The sequence below is a fragment of the Procambarus clarkii genome, chromosome 38 (genome assembly GCF_040958095.1).
Source record: "Procambarus clarkii isolate CNS0578487 chromosome 38, FALCON_Pclarkii_2.0, whole genome shotgun sequence".
NCBI lineage: Eukaryota > Metazoa > Arthropoda > Malacostraca > Decapoda > Cambaridae > Procambarus > Procambarus clarkii.
In genome coordinates, this window is record NC_091187.1 from 40,544,595 (window position 1) to 40,571,010 (window position 26,416).

General features: G+C 54.1%; 1 protein-coding gene across 2 annotated transcripts in view; it reads right to left on the reverse strand.

Moving 5' to 3' along the window:
* Positions 1-26,416, reverse strand: part of LOC138372433 (uncharacterized) — a 289,657-nt gene that overhangs the window by 234,149 nt on the left and 29,092 nt on the right. Inside the window, exon 4 of one of the 2 annotated variants that reach the window (XM_069337918.1) lies at positions 13,158-13,304. The exons of the other annotated variant lie outside the window; for it this stretch is intronic. Within the exon in view, the coding sequence (XP_069194019.1) occupies positions 13,158-13,304 (147 nt within the window). The remainder of the gene's footprint in view (positions 1-13,157; positions 13,305-26,416) is intronic. 2 annotated transcript variants of the gene reach the window in all.

Genomic DNA, 26,416 nt, shown 5'->3' on the forward strand with positions numbered 1-26,416 from the left:
TGTAGCTCTAGCCTCCCTCTAATGGCAGGGGGTTGGTGCTGAACCTGTAGCTCCACCCCCCCTCTACTGGCAGGGGGGGGGGGTTGGTGCTGGACCTGTAGCTCCAGCCCCCCTCTACTGGCAGGGGGTTGGAGCTCGAACTGTAGTCCAGCCCACCTCTACTGGCAAGGGGTTGGTGCTGGACCTGTAGGTCCAGCCCCCCCCTCTACTGGCAGGGGGTTGGTGCTCAACCTGTAGCTCCAGCCCACCTCTACTAGCAGGGGGTTGGTGCTGGACCTGTAGATCCAGCCCCCCCTCTACTTGCAGGGGGTTGGTGCTGGACCTGTAGCTCTAGCCTCCCTCTAATGGCAGGGGGTTGGTGCTGAACCTGTAGCTCCACCCCCCCCTCTACTGGCAGGGGGGGGGGGTTGGTGCTGGACCTGTAGCTCCAGCCCCCCTCTACTGGCAGGGGGTTGGAGCTCGAACTGTAGTCCAGCCCACCTCTACTGGCAGGGGGTTGGTGCTGGACCTGTAGCTCCAGCCCACCTCTACTGGCATGGGGTTGGTGCTGGACCTATAGCTCCAGCCCACCTCTACTGGCAGGTGGGTTGGTGCTGGACCTGTAGCTCCAGCCCCCCTCTTCTGGCAGGGGGTTGGTGCTGGACCTGTAGCTCCAGCGCCCCCTCTCCTGGCAGGGGATTGGTGCTGGACCTGTAGCTCCAGCCCCCCTCTACTGGCAGGGGGGGGAGGATGGTGCTGGACCTGTAGCTCCAGCCCCCCGCTACTGGCAAGGTGTTGGTGATGGACCTGTAGCTCCAGCCCCCTCTACTGGCAGGGGGATGGTGCTGGACCAGTAGCTCCAGCCCCCACTCTACTGATAGAGGATTGGTGCTGGACCTGTAGCTCCAGCCCCTCTCTACTGGCAGGGGGTAAGTGATGGACCTGTAGCTCCAGCCCCCCTCTACAGGCAGGGGGTTGGTGCTGGACCTGTAGCTCCATCCCACCTTTACTGGCAGAGGGTTGGTGCTGAACCTGTAGCTCCAGCCCCCCCTCTACTGGCAGGGGGTTGGTGCTGGACCTGTAGCTCCAGCCCACCTCTACTGGCAGGGGGTTGGTGCTGGACCTGTAGCTCCAGCCCACCTCTACTGGCAGGGGGTTGGTGCTGAACCTGTAGCTCCAGCCCCCCTCTACTGACAGGGGGTTGGTGCTGGACCTGTAGCTCCAGCCCCACTCTACTGGCAGGGGGTTGGTGCTGGACCTGTAGCTCCAGCCTCCCTCTACTGGCAGGGGGTTGGTGCTGGACCTGTAGCTCCAGCCTCCATCTACTGGCAGGGGGTTGGTGCTGGACTGTAGCTCAAGCCTCCCTCTACAGACAGGGGGTTGGTGCTGGACTGTAGCTCCAGCCTCCCTCTACTAGCAGGGGTTGGTGCTGGACCTGTAGCTCTAGCCTCCCTCTAATGGCAGGGGGTTGGTGCTGAACCTGTAGCTCCACCCCCCCCTCTACTGGCAGGGGGGGGGGGGTTGGTGCTGGACCTGTAGCTCCAGCCCCCCCCCTCTACTGGCAGGGGGTTGGTGCTGGACCTGTAGCTCCAGCCCACCTCTACTAGCAGGGGGTTGGTGCTGGACCTGTAGATCCAGCCCCCCCTCTACTTGCAGGGGGGTTGGTGCTGGACCTGTAGCTCCAGCCCACCTTAACTGGCAGGGGGTTGGTGCTGGACCTGTAGGTCCAGCCCCCCTCTACTTGCAGGTGGTTGGTGCTGGACCTGTAGCTCCAGCCCCCCTCTACTGGCAAGGGGTTGGTGCTGGACCTGTAGCTCCATACCACCTCTACTGGAAGGGGGTTGGTGTTGGACCAGTAGCTCCAGCCCCCCCTCTATTGGCAGGGGGTTGGTGCTAGACCTGCAGCTCCAGCCCCCCTCTACTGGCAAGGGGTTGGTGCTGGACCTGTAGCTCCATACCACCTCTACTGGCAGGGGGTTGGTGTTGGACCAGTAGCTCCAGCCCCCTCTACTGGCAGAGGGTTGGTGCTGGACCTGTAGTTCCTGGCCCCCCTCTACTGGCAGGGGGTTGGTGCTGGACCTGTAGTTTCTAGCCCCCCTCTACTGGCAGGGGGTTGGTGCTGGACCTGTAGCTCCAGCCCCCCTCTACTGGCAGGGGGTTGGTGCTGGAACTGTAGATCCAGCCCCCCCTCTACTGGCAGGGGATTGGTGCTGGACCTGTAGCTCCAGCCCACCTTAACTGGCAGGGGGTTGGTGCTGGACCTGTAGCTCCAGCCCCCCTCTACTGGCAGGGGGTTGGTGCTGGACCTGTAGATCCAGGCCCCCCCCCCCTTTACTGGCAGGGGGTTGGTGCTGGTCCTGTAGCTCCAGACCCCCCTCTACTGGCAAGGGGTTCGTGCTGGTCCTGTAGCTCCAGACCCCCCTCTACTGGCAGGGGGTTGGTGTTGGACATGTAGCTCCAGCCCACCTCTACTGGCAGGGTTTCGTGCTGGACCTGTAGCTCCATCCCCCCTCTACTGGCAGGGGGTTGGTGCTGGACCTGTAGTTCCTGGCCCCCTCTACTGGCAGGGGTGTGGTTCTGGGCCTGTAGCTCCAGCCCACCTCTACTGGCATGGGGTTGGTGCTGGACCTATAGCTCCAGCCCACCTCTACTGGCAGGGGGTTGAATCTGGACCTGTAGCTCCAGCCCCCCCACTCTACTGGCAGGAGGTTGGTTCTGGACCTGTAGCTGCAACCCCCCCCCCCTCTACTGGCAGGGGGTTGGTGTTGGACCTGTAGCTTCAGCCCCCCTCTTCTGGCAGGGGGTTGATGCTGGACCTGTAGCTCCACCCCACCTCTACTGGCAGGGGGTTGGTGTTGGACCTGTAGCTTCAGCCCCCCTCTACTGGAAAGGGGTTGATGCTGGACCTGTAGCTCCAACCCCCCTCTACTGGCAGGGGGTTGATGTTGGACCTGTAGCTCCACCCCCCTCTTCTGGCAGGGGGTTGATTCTGGACCTGTAGCTCCAGCCCCCTCTACTGGCAGGGGGTTGGTGCTGAACCTGTAGCTCCACCCCCCTCTACTGGCAGGGGGTTGATTCTGGACCTGTAGCTCCAGCCCCCTCTACTGGCAGGGGGTTGGTGCTGGACCAGTAGCTCCAGTGCCCCCTCTACGGGCAGGGGGTTGATTCTGGACCTGTAGCTCCAGCCCCCTTTACTAGCAAGGGGTTGGTGCTGGACCAGTAGCTCCAGTGCCCCCTCTACTGGCAGGGGGTTGGTGTTGGACCTGTAGCTTCAGCCCCCCTCTCCTGGCAGGGGGTTGGTGCTGGACCTGTAGCTCCAGCCCCCCTCTACTGGCAGGGGGTTGGTGCTGGACCTGTAGCTCCAGCCCCCCTCTAATGACAGAGGGTTGATTCTGGACCTGTAGCTCCAGCCCCCTCTACTGGCAGGGGGTTGGTGCTGGACCTGTAGCTCCAGCCCCCCTCTACTGGCAGGGGGTTGGTGCTGAACCAGTAGCTCCAGTGCCCCCGCTACTGGTAGGGGGTTGGTGCTGGACCTGTAGCTCCAGCCCCCTCTACTGGCAGGGGGTTGGTGCTGAACCAGTAGCTCCAGCCTCCCTCTACTGGCAGGGGGTTGATGCTGGACCTGTAGCTCCAGCCCCCTCTACTGGCAGGGGGATGGTGCTGGACCAGTAGCTCCAGCTTCCCCTCTACTGGCAGGGGATTGGTGCTGGACCTGTAGCTCCAGCCCCCCCCCCCTCTACTGGCAGGGGGTTGGTGCTGGACCTGTAGTTCCTGGCCCCCCTCTACTGGCAGGGGGTTGGTGCTGGACCTGTAGTTTCTGGCCCCCCCCCCTCTACTGGCAGGGGGTTGGTGCTGGACCTGTAGCTCCATCCCACCTCTACTGGCAGGGGGGTTGGTGCTAGACCTGTAGCTCCTACCCCCCCCCCCGTCTACTGGCAGGGGGATGGTGCTGGACCTGTAGCTCCAGCCCACCTCTACTGGCAGGGGATTGGTTCTGGACCTGTAGCTCCTACCCCCCCCCCCCCCCCGTCTACTGGCAGGGGGTTGGTGCTGGACTGTAGCTCAAGCCTCCCTCTACAGGCAGGGGGTTGGTGCTGGACTGTAGCTCCAGCCTCTTTCTACTAGCAGGGGTTGGTGCTGGACCTGTAGCTCTAGCCTCGCTCTACTGGCAGGGGGTTGGTTCAAGACCTGTAGCTCCAGCCCACCTCTACTGGAAGGGGTTGGTGCTGGACCTGTAGCTCCAGCCCCTCTCTACTAGCAGGGGGTTGGTGCTGGACCTGTAGCTCCAGCCCCCCCTCTACTGGCAGGGGGTTGGTGCTGGAACTGTAGATCCAGCCCCCCCTCTACTGGCAGGGGGTTAGTGCTGGACCTGTAGCTCCAGTCCACCTTAACTGGCAGGGGGTTGGTGCTGGACCTGTAGCTCCAGCCCCCCTCTACTGGCAGGGGGTTGGTGCTGGACCTGTAGCTCCAGCCCCCCTCTACTAGCAGGGGGTTGGTGCTAGACCTGTAGCTCCAGCCCCCCTCTACTGGCAGGGGGTTGGTGTTGGACCTGTAGCTCCAGCCCCCTCTACTGGCAGGGGATTGGTGCTGGACCTGTAGCTCCAGCCCCCCTCTACTGGCAAGGGGTTCGTGCTGGACCTGTAGTTCCTGGCCCCCCTCTACTGGCAGGGGGTTGGTGCTGAACATGTAGGTCCAGCCCACCTCTACTGGCAGGGGATTGGTTCTGGACCTGTAGCTCCTACCCCCTCCCCTCTACTGGCAGGGGGTTAGTGTTGGATCTGTAGCTTCAGCCCCCTCTACTGGCAGGGGGTAGATGTTGGACTGTAGCTCCAGCCTCCCTCTACTGGCAGGGGGTTGGTGCCGGACTGTAGCTCAAGCCTCCCTCTACAGGCAGGGGGTTGGTGCTGGACTGTAGCTCCAGCCTCCCTCTACTAGCAGGGGTTGGTGCTGGACCTGTAGCTCTAGCCTCCCTCTACTGGCAGGGGGTTGGTTCAAGACATGTAGCTCCAGCCCACCTCTACTGGAAGGGGTTGGTGCTGGACCAGTAGCTCCAGCGCCCCCTCTACTGGTAGGGGGTTGGTGCTGGACCTGTAGCTCCAGCCCCCCTATACTGGCAGGGGGTTGGTGCTGGACCTGTAGCTCCAGCCCCCCTCTACTGGCAGGGGGTTGGTGCTGGACCTGTAGCTCCAGCCCCCCCTCTACTGGTATGGGGTTGGTGCTGGACCTGTAGCTCCAGCCCCCCTCTACTGGCAGGGGATTGGTGCTGGACCTGTAGCTCCAGCCCCCCTCTACTGGCAGGGGGTTGGTGCTGGACCTGTAGCTCCAGCCCCCCTCTACTGGCAGGGGGTTGGTGCTGGACCTGTAGCTCCAGCCCCCCACTCTACTGGCAGGGGGTTGGTGCTGGACCTGTAGCTCCAGCCCCCCTCTACTGGCAGGGGGGGGGAAGGATGGTGCTGGACCTGTAGCCCCAGAACTCTTCTACTGGCAGGGGTTGGTATTGGACCCCCCTCTACTGGCAGGGGGTTGGTGCTGGACCTGTAGCTCCAGCCCCCCCTCTACTGGCAGGGGGTTGGTGCTGAACCTGTAGCTCCAGCCCCCCCTCTACTGGTATGGGGTTGGTGCTGGACCAGTAGCTCCAGCCCCCCTCTACTGGCAGGGGGTTGGTGCTGGACCTGTAGCTGCAGCCTCCCTCTACTGGCAAGGTGTTGGTGATGGACCTGTAGCTCCAGCCCACCTCTACTGGCAGGGGGTTGGTGCTGGACCTGTAGCTCCAGCCCACCTCTACTGGCAGGGGGGTTGGTGCTGGACCTGTAGCTCCAGCCCACCTCTACTGGCAGGGGGGTTGGTGCTGGACCTGTAGCTCCAGCCCACCTCTACTGCCAGGGGGTTGATGCGTTGATGCTGGACCTGTAGCTCCAGCCCCCCCTCTACTGGCAGGGGGTTGGTGCTGGACCTGTAGCTCCAGCCCCCTCTACTGGCAGGGGGTTGATGCTGGACCTGTAGCTCCAGCCCCCCTCTACTAAAAGGGGGTTGTTGCTGGACCTGCAGCTCCAGCCCCCCTCTACTGGCAGAGAGGTTGGTGCTGGACCTGTAGCTCCAGCCTCCCTCTACTGGCAGGGGGTTGGTGCTGGACTGTAGCTCAAGCCTCCCTCTACAGGCAGGGGGTTGGTGCTGGACTGTAGTTCCAGCCTCCCTCTACTAGCAGGGGTTGGTGCTGGACCTGTAGCTCCAGCCCACCTCTACTGGAAGGGGTTGTTGCTGGACCTGTAGCTCCAGCCCCTCTCTACTAGCAGGGGGTTGGTGCTGAACCTGTAGCTCCAACCCCCCCCCTCTTCTGGCAGGGGGGGGTTGGTGCTGGACCTGTAGCTCCAGCCCCCCACCCCTCTACTAGCAGGAGGTTGGTGCTGGACCTGTAGCTCCAGCCCCCCTCTACTGGCAGGGGGTTGGTGCTGGAACTGTAGATCCAGCCCCCCCTCTACTGGCAGGGGGTTGGTGCTGGACCTGTAGCTCCAGTCCACCTTAACTGGCAGGGGTTTGGTGCTGGACCTGTAGCTCCAGCCCCCCTCTACTGGCAGGGGGTTGGTGCTGGCCCTGTAGATCCAGCCCCCCCCCCCCTCTACTGGCAGGGGGTTGGTGTTGGACATGTAGCTCCAGCCCACCTCTACTGGCAGGGGGTTGGTGCTGGACCTGTAGTTCCTGGCCCCCTCTACTGGCAGGGGGTTGGTGCTGGACCTGTAGCTCCATCCCACCTCTACTGGCAGGGGGTTGGTGCTGGACCTGTAGCTCTAGCCTCCCTCTACTGGCAGGGGGTTGGTGTTGGACCAGTAGCTCCAGAGCCCCCCCCCCCCGTCTCTACTGCCAGGGGTGTGGTTCTGGGCCTGTAGCTCCAGCCCCCCTCTACTGGCAGGGGGTTGGTGCTGGACCAGTAGCTCCAGTGCCCCCTCTACTGGCAGGGGGTTGATTCTGGACCGTTAGCTCCAGCCCACCTCTACTGCCAGGGGGTTGATGCGTTGATGCTGGACCTGTAGCTCCAGCCCCCCCTCTACTGGCAGGGGGTTGGTGCTGGACCTGTAGCTCCAGCCCCCTCTACTGGCAGGGGGTTGATGCTGGACCTGTAGCTCCAGCCCCCCTCTACTAAAAGGGGGGTTGTTGCTGGACCTGCAGCTCCAGCCCCCCTCTACTGGCAGAGAGGTTGGTGCTGGACCTGTAGCTCCAGCCCCCCTCTACTGGCAGGGGGTTGGTGCTGGACCTGTAGCTCCAGCCCCCCTCTACTGGCAGGGTGGTTGGTGCTGGACCTGTAGCTCCAGCCCACCTCTACTGGCAGGGGGTTGGTGCTGGACCTGTAGCTCCAGCCCACCTCTACTGGCAGGGGGGTTGGTGCTGGACCTGTAGCTCCAGCCCACCTCTACTGGCAGGGGGGTTGGTGCTGGACCTGTAGCTCCAGCCCACCTCTACTGGCAGGGGGTTGGTGCTGGACCTGTAGCTCCAGCCCCCCTCTACTGGCAGGGGGTTGGTGCTGGACCTGTAGCTCCAGCCCCCCCTCTACTGGCCGGGGGTTGGTGCTGGACCTGTAGCTCGAGCCCCCCTCTACTGGCAGGGTGGTTGGTGCTGGACCTGTAGCTCCAGCCCACCTCTACTGGCAGGGGGTTGGTGCTGGACCTGTAGCTCCAGCTCCCCCTCTACTGGCAGGGGGTTGGTGCTGGACCTGTAGCTCCAGCCCCCCTTTACTTTCAGGGGGTTGGTGCTGGACCTGTAGCTCCAGCCCCCCTCTACTGGCAGGGGGTTGGTGCTGGACCTGTAGCTCCAGCCCCCCCTCTACTGGCAGGGGGTTGGTGCTGGACCTGTAGCTCGAGCCTCCCTCTACTGGCAGGGTGGTTGGTGCTGGACCTGTAGCTCCAGCCCCCCTCTACTGGCAGGGGGTTGGTGCTGGACCTGTAGCTCCAGCCCCCCTCTACTAAAAGGGGGTTGGTGCTGGACATGTAGCTCCAGCCCCCCCTCTACTGGCAGGGGGTTGGTGCTGGACCTGTAGCTCGAGCCCCCCTCTACTGGCAGGGTGGTTGGTGCTGGACCTGTAGCTCCAGCCCACCTCTACTGGCAGGGGGTTGGTGCTGGACCTGTAGCTCCAGCCCCCCCCCTCTACTGGCAGGGGGTTGGTGCTGGACCTGTAGCTCCAGCCCCCCTCTACTGGCAAGGTGTTGGTGCTGGACCTGTAGCTCCAGCCCCCCACTACTGGCAAGGTGTTGGTGCTGGACCTGTAGCTCCAGCCCCCCTCTACTGGCAGGGGGTTGGTGCTGGACCTGTAGCTCCAGCCCCCCTCTACTGGCAAGGTGTTGGTGCTGGACCTGTAGCTCCAGCCCCCCTCTACTGGCAAGGTGTTGGTGCTGGACCTGTAGCTCCAGCCCCCCTCTACTGGCAGGGGGTTGGTGCTGGACCTGTAGCTCCAGCCCCCCTCTACTGGCAAGGTGTTGGTGCTGGACCTGTAGCTCCAGCCCCCCTCTACTGGCAAGGTGTTGGTGCTGGACCTGTAGCTCCAGCCCCCCTCTACTGGCAGGGGGTTGGTGCTGGACCTGTAGCTCCAGCCCCCCTCTACTGGCAAGGTGTTGGTGCTGGACCTGTAGCTCCAGCCCCCCTCTACTGGCAAGGTGTTGGTGCTGGACCTGTAGCTCCAGCCCCCCTCTACTGGCAGGGGGTTGGTGCTGGACCTGTAGCTCCAGCCCCCGTCTACTGGCAAGGTGTTGGTGCTGGACCTGTAGCTCCAGCCCCCCTCTACTGGCAGGGGGTTGGTGATGGACCTGTAGCTCCAGCCCCCCTCTACTGGCAAGGTGTTGGTGCTGGACCTGTAGCTCCAGCCCCCCTCTACTGGCAGGGGGTTGGTGCTGGACCTGTAGCTCCAGCCCCCCTCTACTGGCAGGGAGTTGGTGCTGGACCTGTAGCTCCAGCCCCCCTCTACTGGCAAGGTGTTGGTGCTGGACCTGTAGCTCCAGCCCCCCTCTACTGGCAAGGTGTTGGTGCTGGACCTGTAGCTCCAGCCCCCCTCTACTGGCAGGGGGTTGGTGCTGGACCTGTAGCTCCAGCCCCCCTCTACAGGCAGGGGGTTGGTGCTGGACTGTAGCTCCAGCCTCCCTCTACTAGCAGGGGTTGGTGCTGGACCTGTAGCTCTAGCCTCCCTCTACTGGCAGGGAGTTGGTTCAAGACATGTAGCTCCATCCCACCTCTACTGGAAGGGGTTGGTGCTGGACCAGTAGCTCCAGCACCCCCTCTGCTGGTAGGGGGTTGGTGCTGGACCAGTAGCTCCAGCCCCCCCTATACTGGCAGGGGGTTGGTGCTGGACCTGTAGCTCCAGCCCCCCTCTACTGGCAGGGGGTTGGTGCTGGACCTGTAGCTCCAGCCCCCCCTCTACTGGTATGGGGTTGGTGCTGGACCTATAGCTCCAGGCCCCCTCTACTGGCAGGGGATTGGTGCTGGACCTGTAGCTCCAGTCCCCCTCTACTGGCAGGGGGTTGGTGCTGGACCTGTAGCTCCAGGCCCCCCTCTACTGGCAGGGGGTTGGTGCTGGACCTGTAGCTCCAGCCCCCCACTCTACTGGCAGGGGGTTGGTGCTGGACCTGTAGCTCCAGCCCCCCTCTACTGGCAGGGGGGGGAAGGATGGTGCTGGACCTGTAGCCCCAGAACTCTTCTACTGGCAGGGGTTGGTATTGGAATCCCCTCTACTGGCAGGGGGTTGGTGCTGGACCTATAGCTCCAGCCCCCCCTCTACTGGCAGGGGGTTGGTGCTGAACCTGTAGCTCCAGCCCCCCCTCTACTGGTATGGGGTTGGTGCTGGACCAGTAGCTCCAGCCCCCCTCTACTGGCAGGGGGTTGGTGCTGGACCTGTAGCTGCAGCCTCCCTCTACTGGCAAGGTGTTGGTGATGGACCTGTAGCTCCAGCCCCCCTCTACTGGCAGGGGGTTGGTGCTGGACCTGTAGCTCCAGCCTCCCTCTACTGGCAGGGGGTTGGTGCTGGACTGTAGCTCAAGCCTCCCTCTACAGGCAGGGGGTTGGTGCTGGACTGTAGTTCCAGCCTCCCTCTACTAGCAGGGGTTGGTGCTGGACCTGTAGCTCCAGCCCACCTCTACTGGAAGGGGTTGTTGCTGGACCTGTAGCTCCAGCCCCTCTCTACTAGCAGGGGGTTGGTGCTGAACCTGTAGCTCCAACCCCTCCCCCCTCTTCTGGCAGGGGGGGGTTGGTGCTGGACCTGTAGCTCCAGCCCCCCACCCCTCTACTAGCAGGAGGTTGGTGCTGGACCTGTAGCTCCAGCCCCCCTCTACTGGCAGGGGGTTGGTGCTGGAACTGTAGATCCAGCCCCCCCTCTACTGGCAGGGGGTTGGTGCTGGACCTGTAGCTCCAGTCCACCTTAACTGGCAGGGGGTTGGTGCTGGACCTGTAGCTCCAGCCCCCCTCTACTGGCAGGGGGTTGGTGCTGGACCTGTAGATCCAGCCCCCCCCCCCCTCTACTGGCAGGGGGTTGGTGTTGGACATGTAGCTCCAGCCCACCTCTACTGGCAGGGGGTTGGTGCTGGACCTGTAGCTCCAGCCTCCCTCTACTGGCAGGGGGTTGGTGCTGGACCTGTAGTTCCTGGCCCCCTCTACTGGCAGGGGGTTGGTGCTGGACCTGTAGCTCCATCCCACCTCTACTGGCAGGGGGTTGGTGCTGGACCTGTAGCTCCAGCTCCCCCTCTACTGGCAGGGGGTTGGTGCTGGACCTGTAGCTCCAGCCCCCCTCTACTGGCAGGGGGTTGGTGCTGGACCTGTAGCTCCAGCCCCCCCTCTACTGGCAGGGGGTTGGTGCTGGACCTGTAGCTCGAGCCCCCCTCTACTGGCAGGGTGGTTGGTGCTGGACCTGTAGCTCCAGCCCCCCTCTACTGGCAGGGGGTTGGTGCTGGACCTGTAGCTCCAGCCCCCCCTCTACTGGCAGGGGGTTGGTGCTGGACCTGTAGCTCGAGCCCCCCTCTACTGGCAGGGTGGTTGGTGCTGGACCTGTAGCTCCAGCCCACCTCTACTGGCAGGGGGTTGGTGCTGGACCTGTAGCTCCAGCCCCCCCCTCTACTGGCAGGGGGTTGGTGCTGGACCTGTAGCTCCAGCCCCCCTCTACTGGCAGGGGGTTGGTGCTGGACCTGTAGCTCCAGCCCCCCTCTACTGGCAGGGGGTTGGTGCTGGACCTGTAGCTCCAGGCCCCCTCTACTGGCAGGGGGTTGGTGCTGGACCTGTAGCTCGAGCCCCCCTCTACTGGCAGGGTGGTTGGTGCTGGACCTGTAGCTCCAGCCCACCTCTACTGGCAGGGGGTTGGTGCTGGACCTGTAGCTCCAGCTCCCCCTCTACTGGCAGGGGGTTGGTGCTGGACCTGTAGCTCCAGCCCCCCTCTACTGGCAGGGGGTTGGTGCTGGACCTGTAGCTCCAGCCCCCCTCTACTGGCAGGGGGTTGGTGCTGGACCTGTAGCTCCAGCCCCCCCTCTACTGGCAGGGGGTTGGTGCTGGACCTGTAGCTCGAGCCCCCCTCTACTGGCAGGGTGGTTGGTGCTGGACCTGTAGCTCCAGCCCACCTCTACTGGCAGGGGGTTGGTGCTGGACCTGTAGCTCCAGCCCCCCCCCTCTACTGGCAGGGGGTTGGTGCTGGACCTGTAGCTCCAGCCCCCCTCTACTGGCAGGGGGATGGTGCTGGACCTGTAGCTCCAGCCCCCCTCTACTGGCAGGGGGTTGGTGCTGGACCTGTAGCTCCAGCCCCCCCTCTACTGGCAGGGGGTTGGTGCTGGACCTGTAGCTCCAGCCCCCCTCTACTGGCAGGGGGTTGGTGCTGGACCTGTAGCTCCAGCCCCCCCTCTACTGGCAGGGGGTTGGTGCTGGACCTGTAGCTCGAGCCCCCCTCTACTGGCAGGGTGGTTGGTGCTGGACCTGTAGCTCCAGCCCACCTCTACTGGCAGGGGGTTGGTGCTGGACCTGTAGCTCCAGCCCCCCCCCCTCTACTGGCAGGGGGTTGGTGCTGGACCTGTAGCTCCAGCCCCCCTCTACTGGCAGGGGGTTGGTGCTGGACCTGTAGCTCCAGCCCCCCCTCTACTGGCAGGGGGTTGGTGCTAGACCTGTAGCTCCAGCCCCCCTCTACTGGCAGGGGGTTGGTGCTGGACCTGTAGCTCCAGCGCCCCCTCTACTAGCAGGGGGTTGGTGCTGGACCTGTAGCTCGAGCCCCCCTCTACTGGCAGGGTGGTTGGTGCTGGACCTGTAGCTCCAGCCCACCTCTACTGGCAGGGGGTTGGTGCTGGACCTGTAGCTCCAGCCCCCCCCCCTCTACTGGCAGGGGGTTGGTGCTGGACCTGTAGCTCCAGCCCCCCTCTACTGGCAGGGGGTTGGTGCTGGACCTGTAGCTCCAGCCCCCCTCTACTGGCAGGGGGTTGGTGCTGGACCTGTAGCTCCAGCCCCCCTCTACTGGCAGGGGGTTGGTGCTGGACCTGTAGCTCCAGCCCCCCCTCTACTGGCAGGGGGTTGGTGCTGGACCTGTAGCTCGAGCCCCCCTCTACTGGCAGGGTGGTTGGTGCTGGACCTGTAGCTCCAGCCCACCTCTACTGGCAGGGGGTTGGTGCTGGACCTGTAGCTCCAGCCCCCCCCCCTCTACTGGCAGGGGGTTGGTGCTGGACCTGTAGCTCCAGCCCCCCTCTACTGGCAGGGGGTTGGTGCTGGACCTGTAGCTCCAGCCCCCCTCTACTGGCAGGGGGTTGGTGCTGGACCTGTAGCTCCAGCCCCCCCTCTATTGGCAGGGGGTTGGTGCTGGCATTGTTTGGGAGTGTGTTGGCAGTTTCAAGGCTTCAGTCTCTTCGAACCCAGCAGTGGTTTGTTTTGGTTCACTGTCTACCTGGATGCTTTTTCCCAAGGTTGTCACCTGCTCTCTGTGCCTCTGTGAGGGGGCCAGGATCCTGGTTTCAATAGAGAATCGGAAGTTCAATCATCGCGCAGGACAGAAATGATTCCCATGTTTCCTTTTACCAGATTCACCTGTTCACCTAGCAGTAAATGTTTTTCCAGGAGTAAGGCAACTATTGTGTATTATATATTAAGTCAGTAGTTGACCTTGGAGAACCTCGATAAACCTATGAACAGCTTCCTCTCCTCAAAATGCACCTCAATATCTTGTGATATGAGAAAAAACTTACTGTTAACTGCTTCTGGGGGATCTCTCCAGTGATTTCCTGAACCTTATTCATGATGCTGGAGGCTGAGTCTCCCAGGTGTACGGGGTCAGCTGTGGCACCTGTCACTGTGGTCATCATCTCCAGGGCCTCCCTGATGGTCTCCTGCACCTGTCATTACCAACACAAACATTAATGGCGGAACCTGGACTATAAAGGCTATCAGGCTCTGAGTAAAGAAACTGGGCTATAATGAAGCATCAAGCTCTGAGTAAAGTAATTTGACAATATAAGCAGGTGATGAGTCACAATAACGTGGCTAAAGTATGTTAACCAGACCACAACACTAGAAGGTGAAGGGACGACGACGTTTCGGTCCGTCCTGGACCATTCTCAAGTCGATTGTGATAAGGAAGTAGAGACAGGCAATAAAATATATGACAATATAAAATATATACGGAAACTCACACAAATGACTAGCTTGATGGTGAAATATAGATCCCAGAATACAATCTCTTCAAATGTGACAGGAAACACCGGCTTCAGGGTGGGGTCAGCCTTTACATCAAAGACACACTCATCTGTACTGAGCTGCTAAACACCTCAAATGATATGGTGGAAGTGCTGATAGTCAAAATAGAGATCCTAAATGTAGTTGTTGTCCTTGTACATAAGTCACCGGAGACAAACCCTCAGCAGTTTAAAGACCAACTAATGAAAATAGAGCACTGCTTGGAAAACCTCACAAATCCAGCTCCGAACATCATCCTGCTTGGGGACTTCAACCTACGGCACCTGAAATGGAAGCACCTGGCTAATACAGTAATATCAGAAAGAATACCAGGAAGTAGCCTAAATGAACAGGCACATGCAAATGACCTGCTACGGATGTGCGATAAGTTTGCCTTAAACCAGCAAATAGTAGAACCAACTAGGAAGGAGAACACGCTGGACCTCATTTTCACTAATAATGATGAGTTGATCGGGAACATAATGATTACAAATACCTGTTACTCAGATCACAACTTAATTGAAGTTCTGACAACCATGGGGAATGGACCTTCAAAACCAGTCCAGATTCCCGGTGGAGGAGATTTCAGCAAATTCAACTTCAATAATAAACAGATACACTGGGAGCAAATAAACCAGGACTTCACAGAAATAAACTGGGAAGAACAACTAGAAAATGCAAACCTGAACCAGTGCCTGGAAAAAATAAGCTCAGTAGCACTAGAAATATGTTCAAACCGCATACCCCTAAGAAAAAAGAGAAAGAGATGCAGATTGGAACGGGAACGTCGTTCCCTTTATATAGGCGAAGAAAACGAATCGCGGAACAACTTGAGAGTCGCACCCTATCTCAAGAACGGCGAAGAAGGTTAGGTAGAGAAATAGAAACAATTGAACTCAAGCTACAAGAATCATACAAAACCCAGGAGAGGCAAAGAGAGCAAAAGGCCATCAGTGAAATAGAGAGAAATCCGAAATATTTTTTCTCCTATGCAAAATCAAGATCAAAAACCACATCTAGTATCGGGCCCCTGCGAAAGGGAGATGGAACTTTCACCGATGACAACAAAGAAATGAGCGAGTTACTGAGGAAGCAGTACGACTCTGTTTTCAGCGAGCCATTAAATGGACTAAAGATTGATAACCCAAATGAATTTTTCATGGATATGATACCAACATCAAATCATATATCAGACGTCACCCTATCCCCACTAGATTTTGAAGAAGCCATAAACAGTATGCCTATGCACTCTGCACCAGGCCCGGATTCTTGGAACTCCATATTCATCAAGAACTGTAAAAAACCACTATCGCAGGCCCTTCACATTCTGTGGAGACAAAGCCTAGATACTGGCGTTATCCCTGACATACTAAAAACAGCAGAGATAGCACCACTCCATAAAGGAGGAAATAAGGCAGAGGCAAAAAAATTACAGACCGATAGCACTAACATCGCACATCCTAAAAATTTTTGAGAGAGTGCTAAGAAGTAAGATCACAAAATACATGGAATCACAGCATCTCCATAACCCTGGACAACATGGTTTCAGAACAGGGCGCTCTTGCCTGTCACAGTTGCTGGACCACTATGATATGGCATTAGATGCTATGGAAGACAAACAAAATGCTGATGTAATTTACACAGATTTCGCAAAAGCCTTTGATAAATGTGACCATGGTGTTATTGCACATAAAATGCGTTCAAAAGGAATTACCGGGAAAATAGGCAGATGGATCTACAATTTCCTGACTAACAGAACCCAATGTGTAATAGTCAACAAAATAAAATCCAGCCCATCAACCGTGAAGAGCTCTGTCCCCCAGGGTACTGTGCTTGCTCCAGTACTTTTTCTCATCCTCATATCGGACATAGACCAGAACACAACCTATAGCACTGTATCATCCTTTGCAGATGACACTAGGATTTTCATGAGAGTTGGCAACATAGAGGACACGGCAAACCTCCAATCAGATGTAGATCAGGTCTTTCTATGGGCTACAGAAAATAATATGGTGTTTAACGAGGATAAGTTCCAGCTCATGCGCTATGGAAAAATTGAAAATATAAAAACAGAAACCACGTATAAAACTCAGGCAAATCATAACATAGAACGAAAAGGCAATGTAAAAGATCTGGGTGTACTCATGTCGGAAGACCTTACCTTTAAAGAACACAATAAAGTAGCCGTCACAACTGCAAGAAAAATGACAGGTTGGATAACAAGAAATTTCCACACTAGAGATGCTATACCGATGATGATACTTTTCAAAACGCTTGTGCTCTCTAGAGTGGAGTACTGCTGCACAATGACAGCCCCTTTCAAAGCTGGAGAAATTGCTGACCTGGAGAGCGTACAGAGATCCTTTACTGCTAGAATCCACTCAGTAAAACATCTAAATTACTGGGACCGACTAAAGAGCCTAAATCTGTACTCCCTTGAGCGCAGGCGGGAGAGATACATAATAATTTACACGTGGAAAATAATTGAGGGGCTGGTCCCAAACCTGCACACAGAAATAACATCACATGAGACCAGGAGGCATGGCAGGATGTGCAGAATACCTCCGTTGAAAAGCAGAGGTGCAACAGGTACTCTGAGAGAGAACTCTATCAACATCAGAGGCCCGAGACTGTTCAATACGCTTCCACTACACATAAGGGGCATAATTGGCCGACCCCTCACAGTGTTCAAGAGAGAACTATCAACATCAGATGCCCGAGACTGTTCAATACGCTTCCACTACACATAAGGGGCATAATTGGCCGACCCCTCACAGTGTTCAAGAGAGAACTGGATAAGCACCTCCAAAGGATACCTGATCAACCAGGCTGTGACTCAAACGTCAGGCTGCGAGCAGTCGCGTCTAACAGCCTGGTTGATCAGTCCAGCAACCAGGAGGCCTGGTCGACGACCGGGCCGCGGGGACACTAAGCCCCGGAAGCACCTCAAGGTAACCTCAAGGTATATTGGCAATATAAGTAATGTTGTTTCTCTACACTGACCCACAGTGTAGAGAAACACCAAGATGACAGTTGACATGGTTGTAGTGAACACTGAGTGTTGACCACAGTGTAAAGAAACACCAAGATGACAGTTGACATGGGTGTAGTGAACACTGAGTGTTGACCACAGTGTAAAGAAACACCAAGATGATAGTTGACATGGTTGTAGTGAACACTGAGTGTTGACCACAGTGTAGAGAAACACCAAGATGATAGTTGACATGGGTGTAGTGAACACTGAGTACTGTATTGACCACAGTGTAGAGAAACACCAAGATGACAGTTGACATGGGTGTAGTGAACACTGAGTGTTGACCACAGTGTAGAGAAACACCAAGATGACAGTTGACATGGGTGTAGTGAGCACTGAGTGTTGACCACAGTGTAGAGAAACACCAAGATGACAGTTGACATGGGTGTAATGAACACTGAGTACTGACCACAGTGTAGAGAAACACCAAGATGACAGTTGACTTTATTATTAACAATGTTTCAGGTGTTAGAGCAAAAAATACAGCATTGAATGTAATGAAATGCCATTTTCTGGGGGAGACCCGGAGGCACCCCGGAGCTATTCAGGCTGATATGGATATATTAGACTTTGGCATCAGTCATGTGAATGGAGTTCTTAGCCCTACCAGGGACCACGAGCCAGAACCTGGCCCATTCAGATAGGCACAAGGAGCAATGACCTATAGAAACCCCCATATTATTGGACGCCTTCTATGTCTGCCGTCGACAGGGGTCAGGCACCCAGAAAGGTAAATGCCCAAAAACAAACCCCCTATTCTGGTTAAAAGATTGCTACTAAAAGCCAGACTATTGGACAGAACTCCCCAACTGAAAATCGAGGATGACGTCACAACAGTCACCCTTTTATTTTCTGCGCAGCTCTCCCCTCCCTGGGAGGGGGAAGGGGGAGCCTCAGACCCCCGTGCTGACTATCCACACCCCAGTTCTGAGACTGGATGTCAAAACACGCAAAAAACTGTCAACCAGATGGAGGGAGGGAGGTTGCCGAGGGAGCCTCTGGCATTTAATTACATTAAATTCTGGTGGCTGGCTGGACCAAATAACCCTGTGGACAATCTGGGAGACCAGAACCCTGCAATAGGGAAGTTGGGAAACCAGGTCAACCCAAAGCTCGTTCCCGGCCATCCAGGCCGTGGCACGCATGTAACGGCGGAAAGCCGCAACTGGACACAACACATGATGTACCCCTGGCTGAACAAACTAAGCATCAACAACCCAAGGACCAATCTGGAAAGCAGCAGTCTCATTCTTTGCCAGAAAAGGAGACGGCTGCAGCCATACAAACCTGCCACCGGGACCAAAGGAGCAGAAACCCCCTGTGCAGGAGGAGAGTATGAAGCTGACCAACCCAACCTCAAGAGGCCAACGCCAATAAGAAAAGAGCCTTGGAGAAACAGTCCTGAACCGAAGGGGCCACCACAAACCGAGGAGACAGAAAAGAGAGCACCCGGTCCAACGACCAGGATGGTTCAGGTGGCACATGAGCAGGCTCGGAAGTGAAACAACACGAGACAGCTTGCGGAACAGTGCAGAAGAAACATCAATGCCGAACGCAAGCTGCAGTAGCTCTGCCAGTGCCGCACGATATGAGGCGACAGTACTGTAGAAACCCACTAATCGTGAATCCGCCAATCCGGAAAATGCTCTAATCCGGCAAAAATCATGGCCGGATAAAGTTATCTCCCTATCTGGCAAAAATGTCCATGGAAGCCGGACTAGCGGAAATTTGGCCGGATCAACGGCCTAACACTCTTTGTACACCACCACCAGGAAGGGGGGGGGAGTCACCCTCACTGCTGCTCACTTCCTCTGTCCCACTCACATTCACTGCCTCCCTCCCCAAGAGATCCTTCTGTAGGTGGCAGTAGATTGCCAGCCAGAAATAGCCTGGAGAATTTCCATTGAATATAATAAAGCATTCATAAAACAAGTACTTTTATAACTTTTTATTATCCTAATAATATTACTAGACAAATTCTGTACCCAAAAATATATATGAGCATGTACATCCAGAATTTAAGAAACAAATCTGGCTAACGGGGTCGAGTGTGTTAGGGTTATTGGAGTGAGCCAGCCCTCCCCCACCACCGACACACCTCCTCCACCCCCACCCCCCACATGCCGTATACACACTCTACTATACTGGTCACATAGTTCAACTGTCCATAATTCATAAGTAAAAATGTATTTGTTAAATTAATAAACAGGAAGCAATAAAACATGTTAATGATTATTAATTTATCATAAGACTGTACACTAAACACAAAAATCAACATTTAATAGCATACAGCTAAGATATAAATTTTAATATGGTGGGAGACTTTGTTCGATGCTTAGTCAGCGAATTAACACGCTGACTTCATAACACACCTTTTCAAGAAGGTGACACCCCCAGGCTCAACACTTGCATCAGAGGAGCTCCAGCATATTTCAACAATCATAAGTATTGTAGTACAGGATGATGATAGTGAGTGCTGTCCCAGAGAACATAAAGGTATAGTGCTTTTGAAAAATAGGTGAGATAACAGGAATGTGCTAAGGGAAGTGAAAAATTAGATGAGAAAAAGTTGCCCTAGTGTTTACAGTGCAGAGAAGAACATTCAAGATGGCCGCCTGCAAGAGGAAATACAAAACAGAGCTTGATTTTGCTGGATTCAATGAAGAAAGCATTGATATAACCAGTCTATACAACAAGTTGGTAAAATTAGATACTATAGTGAACATTCATGTAGAAATAATTAGTAAATTGAAAGAAAGTAATGACCATTTAAATAGCAAAGTTTTATGTCTTGAGGGTTTAGTGAAAGACTTGTGCACGGATAAAAATCAATTGGAAACAAATTGCAAAGCCATGGAAGAAGAAAATAAACTCTTAAAAATAATTTTGGAAGAAGTTAAAGTAAATTTAAACATAAATGACTACAATAGGTTAGGTAAGGAAATTCAACAGGAGAAACAGCTTTTGTCAGCACAGATGGAGGAAGTTACACAGGGAATAGAACAGTGCAAGAAAGATATGCAACTCACCTATGCACAAGTGGCCTAGGAGAAGGAAAAAATTGAAGAAGCAGTAAAGGAAGCCAAACACTGCAGCAACCAAGATAAAACAAACATTAAGCTGGAAGTTAGAAAGAAATTGGCATCTATCTTGAGATAGATCTAACCCGAAGTTGGTGCAAAACACAGTTGATCGGAGTAAGTCCCTGATAATTTTTGGTTGCAAAGAAAAGGAGATAACATCTAGGTCAGAAAGAGCTGTAGAAGAAGTGAAATAGTAGATAAAATTGTTGGCCTCGTGGAAGGTCTTACAACCATAGAGAATGTGTGCGACTACAGGAGAATAGGCAGATATGTAAAAGGGAAAGATCGACCTTTGAGGATCACCCTAAATGGTGCAAAACAGATGGAAGAAGTACTAAGGAATGCTAGAAAATTACAAAGTGATGAGGATGGGAAAGTGTGGTCGTTAAGACGAGATCTTTCAAAAGAAGACAGAGAGAAGCTGAAACTGAACCTTGCCGAGGCAAAAAGTTTAAATGAGAGCAGGAATGAAGAAGAAATCAATTCTTTTTTCTACAAAGTGATAGGGATAAGCAGACCAGTAAAGTGGTACATAAAGGCAAACCAACAAAAGCATTAGAGAGAGGTGGAGTGAAGAATAAGGAGAGGGAAAACAAGTTCCTGAAGATTACATACACCAACATAGATGGAGTGAGATCGAAGATACTGGAGTTAAGTGATGTAATACAGCTGCAGACACCAGACATTGTTGCACTCACGGAGACAAAACTTGATGTTATTTTAAATGAGGTCATATTCCCAAGGGGTTACTCAATTTGGAGACGGGACAGAAAAATTAGGAAAGGCGGTGGCGTTGCTGTGCTGGTAAAAGAACACCTAAAGGTGAACGAATAATGACTGCCAATCCACAAGAAGTTGACATAATAGCACTAGAGATCTGCCATGAGGATGATAAACTAATGATCATAAATGCATATAGTCCACCGCCAAGCAGCACATGGTCAAAGGAGGAGCTAGATAGTAAATGAGAAGGTTTTATAACAATAATGAGAGAGATTATAGCGAGAACGAATAACGATAGATCACGACTGTTGATAGTCAGCGACATCAACTTGAAATCCATAGACTGGGAAGCATATGAAGCTAAAACAGAAGATTTTTGGACCTGTAGATTTGTAGACCTCATCCTGGAAACATTCTTGTATCAACATGTTAAACAAGCTACGAGGATGAGGGAAGGGGACGTTCCCTCCATGCTAGATTTGATATTTATCAGGAAGGAGGAAGAAATATTTGACATTCAGAACCTTCCTCTCTTGGGTAAAAGTGACCATGTCTTTTTGGGAATAAAATATGCAATGCTTTATAATCTGGAAGAAAATAAGGAGGTTGAAGCAGTTGAAAAACCTGACTTCAGGAGAGGACATTATGGTGACCTTAGAAAATTTTTTAGTGAGTATAATTGGACAGACTTGTTGCTAGGCAAGGAAGTGAATGAGATGTATGTCAAGTTTTGTGAAATATATGATAAAGGCACAAATTTTTCTTTACCAAAACAGAGATGCAGAACTAGGAAACAGGATTGGTTCAACAGAAAGTGCAAGAAGGCCAGAGACCAAAAGACATAAAAATGGAATCAATACAGGGAAGAGGCCAAACCCCCAAACATACCAGCGATACAAAGATGCGAGAAACAACTACACGGCAGTGAGGAGAGAGGCAGAAAGAAGTTTTGAAAAAGGGATTGCAGACAAATGTAAAACAGAACCAGGTCTATTCTATAAATTCATAAACAACAAATTGCAGGCAAAGGATAATATTCAGAGGTTGAAAATGGGAAATAGATTCACGGAAAATGAAAAGGAAATATGTGAAACATTAAATGAAAAATTCCAAAGTGTGTTGTAGAAAATGAAGTCTTCAGGGAACCAGATACAATAAGAATTCCAGAGAACAACATAGAGCACATAGAGGTGTCTAGAAACAAAGTGGAAAAAATGCTCAAGGAGCTAAGTAGGAACAAAGCAGTTGGTCCAGATGGAGTTTCACCATGGGTTCTAAGAGAACGTGCACCTGAGCTCAGCATTCCACTTCAACTGATTTTTCAGGCATCCCTGTTTACAGGAGTTGCAGCTGATGTGTGGAAAAAGGCTAACATAGTTCCAATCTACAAATGTGGAAGCAGGGAAGACCCCCTTAATTATAGACCTGTATCATTGACAAGTGTAACAGTCAAAATATTGGAAAAAAAATAATTAAAACTAAATGGGTAGAATACCTGGAGAAAAACGATATAATATCAGACAGACAGTATGGTTTTCGATCTGGAAGATCCTGTGTAACGAACTTACTCAGTTTTTATGATCGAGCCACAGAGATATTACAGGAAAGAGATGGTTGGGTTGACTGCATCTATCTGGACCTAAAAAAGGCTTTCAACAGAGTTCCCCATAAGAGGATGTTCTGGAAACTGGAACATATTGGAGGGTGACAGGTAAACTTCTAACATGGATGAAAAATTTCCTGACAGAAAAATGAGGGCCGTAAACTGAGGCAAGGTATCAGATTGGAGGAATGTCACGAGTGGAGTACCACAGGGTTCAGTTATCGTACCGGTAATGTTCATTGTCTACATAAACGATCTGCCTGTGGGAATACAGAATTACATGAACATGTTTGCTGATGATGCTAAGATAATAGGGAAGATAAGAAACCTAGATGATTGTCATGCTCTTCAAGAAGACCTGGACAAAATAAGTACATGGAGCAACACTCGGCAAATAGAATTTAATGTGAATAAATGCCATGTTATGGAATGTGGAACTAGAGAACATAGACCCCACACAACCTATAAATTATGTGAGAAATCTTTAAAGAATTCTAAAAAAAAAAAGGAATCTAAGGGTGGTTCTAGATAGAAACTGTCACCTGAGGACCACATTAAGAACATTGTGCGAGGAGCCTATGCTAAACTTTCTAACTTCAGAATTGCTTTTAAATACATGGATGGAGATATACTAAAGAAATTGTTCACGACTTTTGTTAGACGAAAGCTGGAATATGCAGCGGTTGTATGGTGCCCATATCATAAGAAGCACATCAACAAACTGGAAAAGGTGCAAACGACATGCCACTAAGTGGCTCCCAGAACTGAAGGAGAAGAGCTACGAGGAGAGGTTAGAGGCATTAAATATGCAAAAACTAGAGGATAGAAGAAAAAGAGGCAATATGATCACTACGTTCATTATAGTAACAAGAATCAATAAAATTGATAGGGAAGAATTCTGAGACCTGGCACTTCAAGAACAATAGGTCATAGATTTAAACTAACGAAACAAAGCTGCCGGAGATATATAAGAAAATTCACTTTTGTAAACAGAGTGGCAGACGGTTGGAACAAGTTAGGTGAGAAGGTGGTGGAGGCCAAAACCGTCAGTAATTTCAAAGCGTTATATGACAAAGAGTGCTGGGAAGACGGGACACCACGAGTGTAGCTCCCATCCTGTAACTACACTTAGGTAATTACACATCCCTCACTACCTCTCCTCCACTGACTGGACTGGACTGACTGACTGACTTGACAGCTCCCTCCATGCCTGCCTTTGGATAACTTAAGTTTGCAAACCAAGTGGTTGTCCGTACAAACATTTTTGGAAATGGTCACTTTTGGACACACGCGGTGAAAAAGTATGTTAATCCAGAAAACCGGCTTATCTGGCATGGGGTCCTACCCATATAGTCCAGATTAGCGGGTTTATACAGTAATCTGCATAAGATGACAGTCCCAAAACAACAACGAAAGGAAGGAGAGGACAACCGTAACAGAGACCTACGAAGGGATAAGAAATAACAGAAGGACCGCCAGGAAACTTCATACTGAAACAGAGATGAAGCATGCAAAGTGGGACACCATTAACAAAGCCACCTGATCACCATACAAACGGAGATAGACCCACATCAAAAAGACTGGACATGAAGACTCAAGGAGAAGATAGAACCAGCTACGTAACGGACTGGTCCGATCTACTGAAAGAGGCAGAGCCACGGGAAGACCCGCGGGGTTCAGACATCGAGCAAACAGCACCTGAAACCAAGGCTGGGCCGGGCCACCAAGGAGCTAAGAGGACTATTCTCCCTTGGTAGTCTCCAAGCGAGTTAGGACCTGGAGTAACAGCTGAACAATGGTGAAGTGGTACAGGAAACCCCACCTTGACCAGTCCTGCCTGAAGGCGTCGACCCTGACAGCCTTGCAGTTGGGGAAGGGTGCCACATATAATGGGAGGCGCCCCAACCATGCAGATGCGAAGAGGTCCACTTCCAGAAGCCCGTATGTCCGGCAGAGCCAATTGAACGAGTCAGCGTCGACCGTCCATTCCGTGGACAGTGGAATGAACCAAGACAGGCCGTCCGCCAGGACGTTGGACCCCCTCCCCCCCCGAATGTGAACTGCCAGGAGAGCCAAACACTGAGAACTCAGCAGACGAGTCACCCGAAGCTACCAGCCCCAATGAGCCAAGGACCGCATCGAACCCCGGCAATGAACCACTGGGGAGCAGTCCAAATGGAGCCTGACCATCGATCCGCGAGCAACCTGAACCCTACGAAGTGACAGCCACACCACCACAAACTCCCACACCAAGCTGTGGGTCAGGAAGGAAAGACCTCACCACTCCTGGCCGGTACTCTGAGCACTGGTCACAAAGCCCCAGACTAGAGACAATGCGTCCATGAACACATTGAGCGAGGGCTCGGGTAGGCAGCAAGGCAGTGAACCCCCGAAAAACCCAAAGAGGAAGTCGGCGACTCAGCAACTGATGCAAGGCCCCCAGAGGCCAAACCCAGCGATCGCGAGAGAGGCCGAAGGGATGACCCCAAAGGAATCAGAACAACCAACGAAACCAAACCCGACCCGGTGGGTAGACCATCACTGCTAAGCTCAGACTCCCACACAAACCCTCGAGCAACCACCGCGTGACCCGGGATCCCCCCAGAAACAGGCGAAGGCGGGACTGCTGCCAAAGGGCCTCCGGAGGAAGAGACAAGGAAGCACTCCGAGAGTCCCACACAAGACCCAGCCAAGACCGAACCTGAGAGGGAACCAGATGGGACTTCTCCAGCTCACCAGGAACCCGAATCAGGTGAGCTGGGAAAAAACCAAATCCCTGGTGAGCAGACGTGCGGACTGGCTGGGAGCCCACACCATCCAGTCATCAAGGTAGGCCAAAACCCGAACCCTTAAGAGAAGCAGATGGGCCACCATAACCTGGGTAAGGCGTGTGAACACGCAAGGTGCCAGATTCGAGCTGAATGGAAGGCAATGAAAATGGTAAGCCTGATGCCCCACAACAAAACCAAGCCAGTCCCTGAACCCCAGATGAATTGGGACATGCCAATATGCATCCCGGAGTCAAGGGACACCATCCAAGTGCCCGGCTCCAAGAAAAGACAGACCTGGGACAGAGTAGACATCCGAAAGAAGGGACAGGAGACCCAAGGGCTCAGACAGAGCAAGTCCAGAATGAACTGCAGGTCTGCACAGTCCCGTTTCAGAACTGAAAACATGCGGGACTCACCTGAGGGACCCACCCACCAGCCCCGAACCCCCTAAAGGAGGAGGGGCCACCCAACACTACCGCAGGCCATCAGAAACGATATGAAAAGCCCATTATGAGCAGAGCGATCACCGCGCTAACCAGCCGTCATCAGTTCTGAAGGCTGTGTGATCCCCAAAACTGGCACCACTGGCCTACCACGACAAGAGGAACCCCAAGCCCTGGCACAACCCTTCTGGGAAGACCTCCCCACAGGCCCCCTGGAGAACAAACAAGTTTGACATGGGACGGCAACCGGAAAAAGCTACCTGAAGATACTGCACCACCACAGACTCTGTAAACAGCAAAGGACAAACAGGCAAAGAAACCTAAGAACCAGAGCCCAAGCGGATTCCACGGATTGAAAGATCATCGCCTGCCGACATGCGAGATAAGAAACAAAAACAGACACTGCATCCTGCAGCATCCTGCAGGGATGCGGGATGTCCGCAACACGAACAGCTTCAACAGGGCAGACGATGCTCGCACTGTCAAAACCAACGCATTAGACCCAGGATCGGTCCCAAGTGCCTCCATGTCCTCTTCAAGTCAATTCAAAGACCGCTTGAGAAGGGAAAAGAACCGCAAGACCAACACCAAAAGGCCACGGGCACAAAAACTCTCAGCAACCAGGGCAGCTAAAAGGGTGGGAACCTGCATGTGAAGCTGCACAATGCCGACATCCCGAGGAAGGGCAGGGGTGAACAAGCACGCATTGAGGTGCACATAGTTGTCCCCCAGGTAAACCTGAACCACCTTAAGAGCCTCCTGCACCTCATGAGGTGGGATGCGAGAGGCCAAAAACCTCCGGAAGGACTGGACTGAAGCACACAAGAAAACACAGAACCGAATACAGGGAGGAGTCGACGCCATATCAAACTCGTACAGGGAGGGAAGATAAGAAAACCCTACCCACTGTAACAAGCCCTGCTCCGAGAGTACCAAAAACCAAGCGGGGTGTAATGGGCCCAAGCCTCCCAAGTCATCCCCTCCCCCTGCCCCGGGAACCTCCACATCAGGCCCCGGGGCTGAGCCGTCCTCCAAGCCCCCTGCCTCAAAAGAAAAGGCAGAAGCCACCGGAAAAGCTGGAATAAAGAGGGCCCACTGGTCAAACCCAGAAGCAC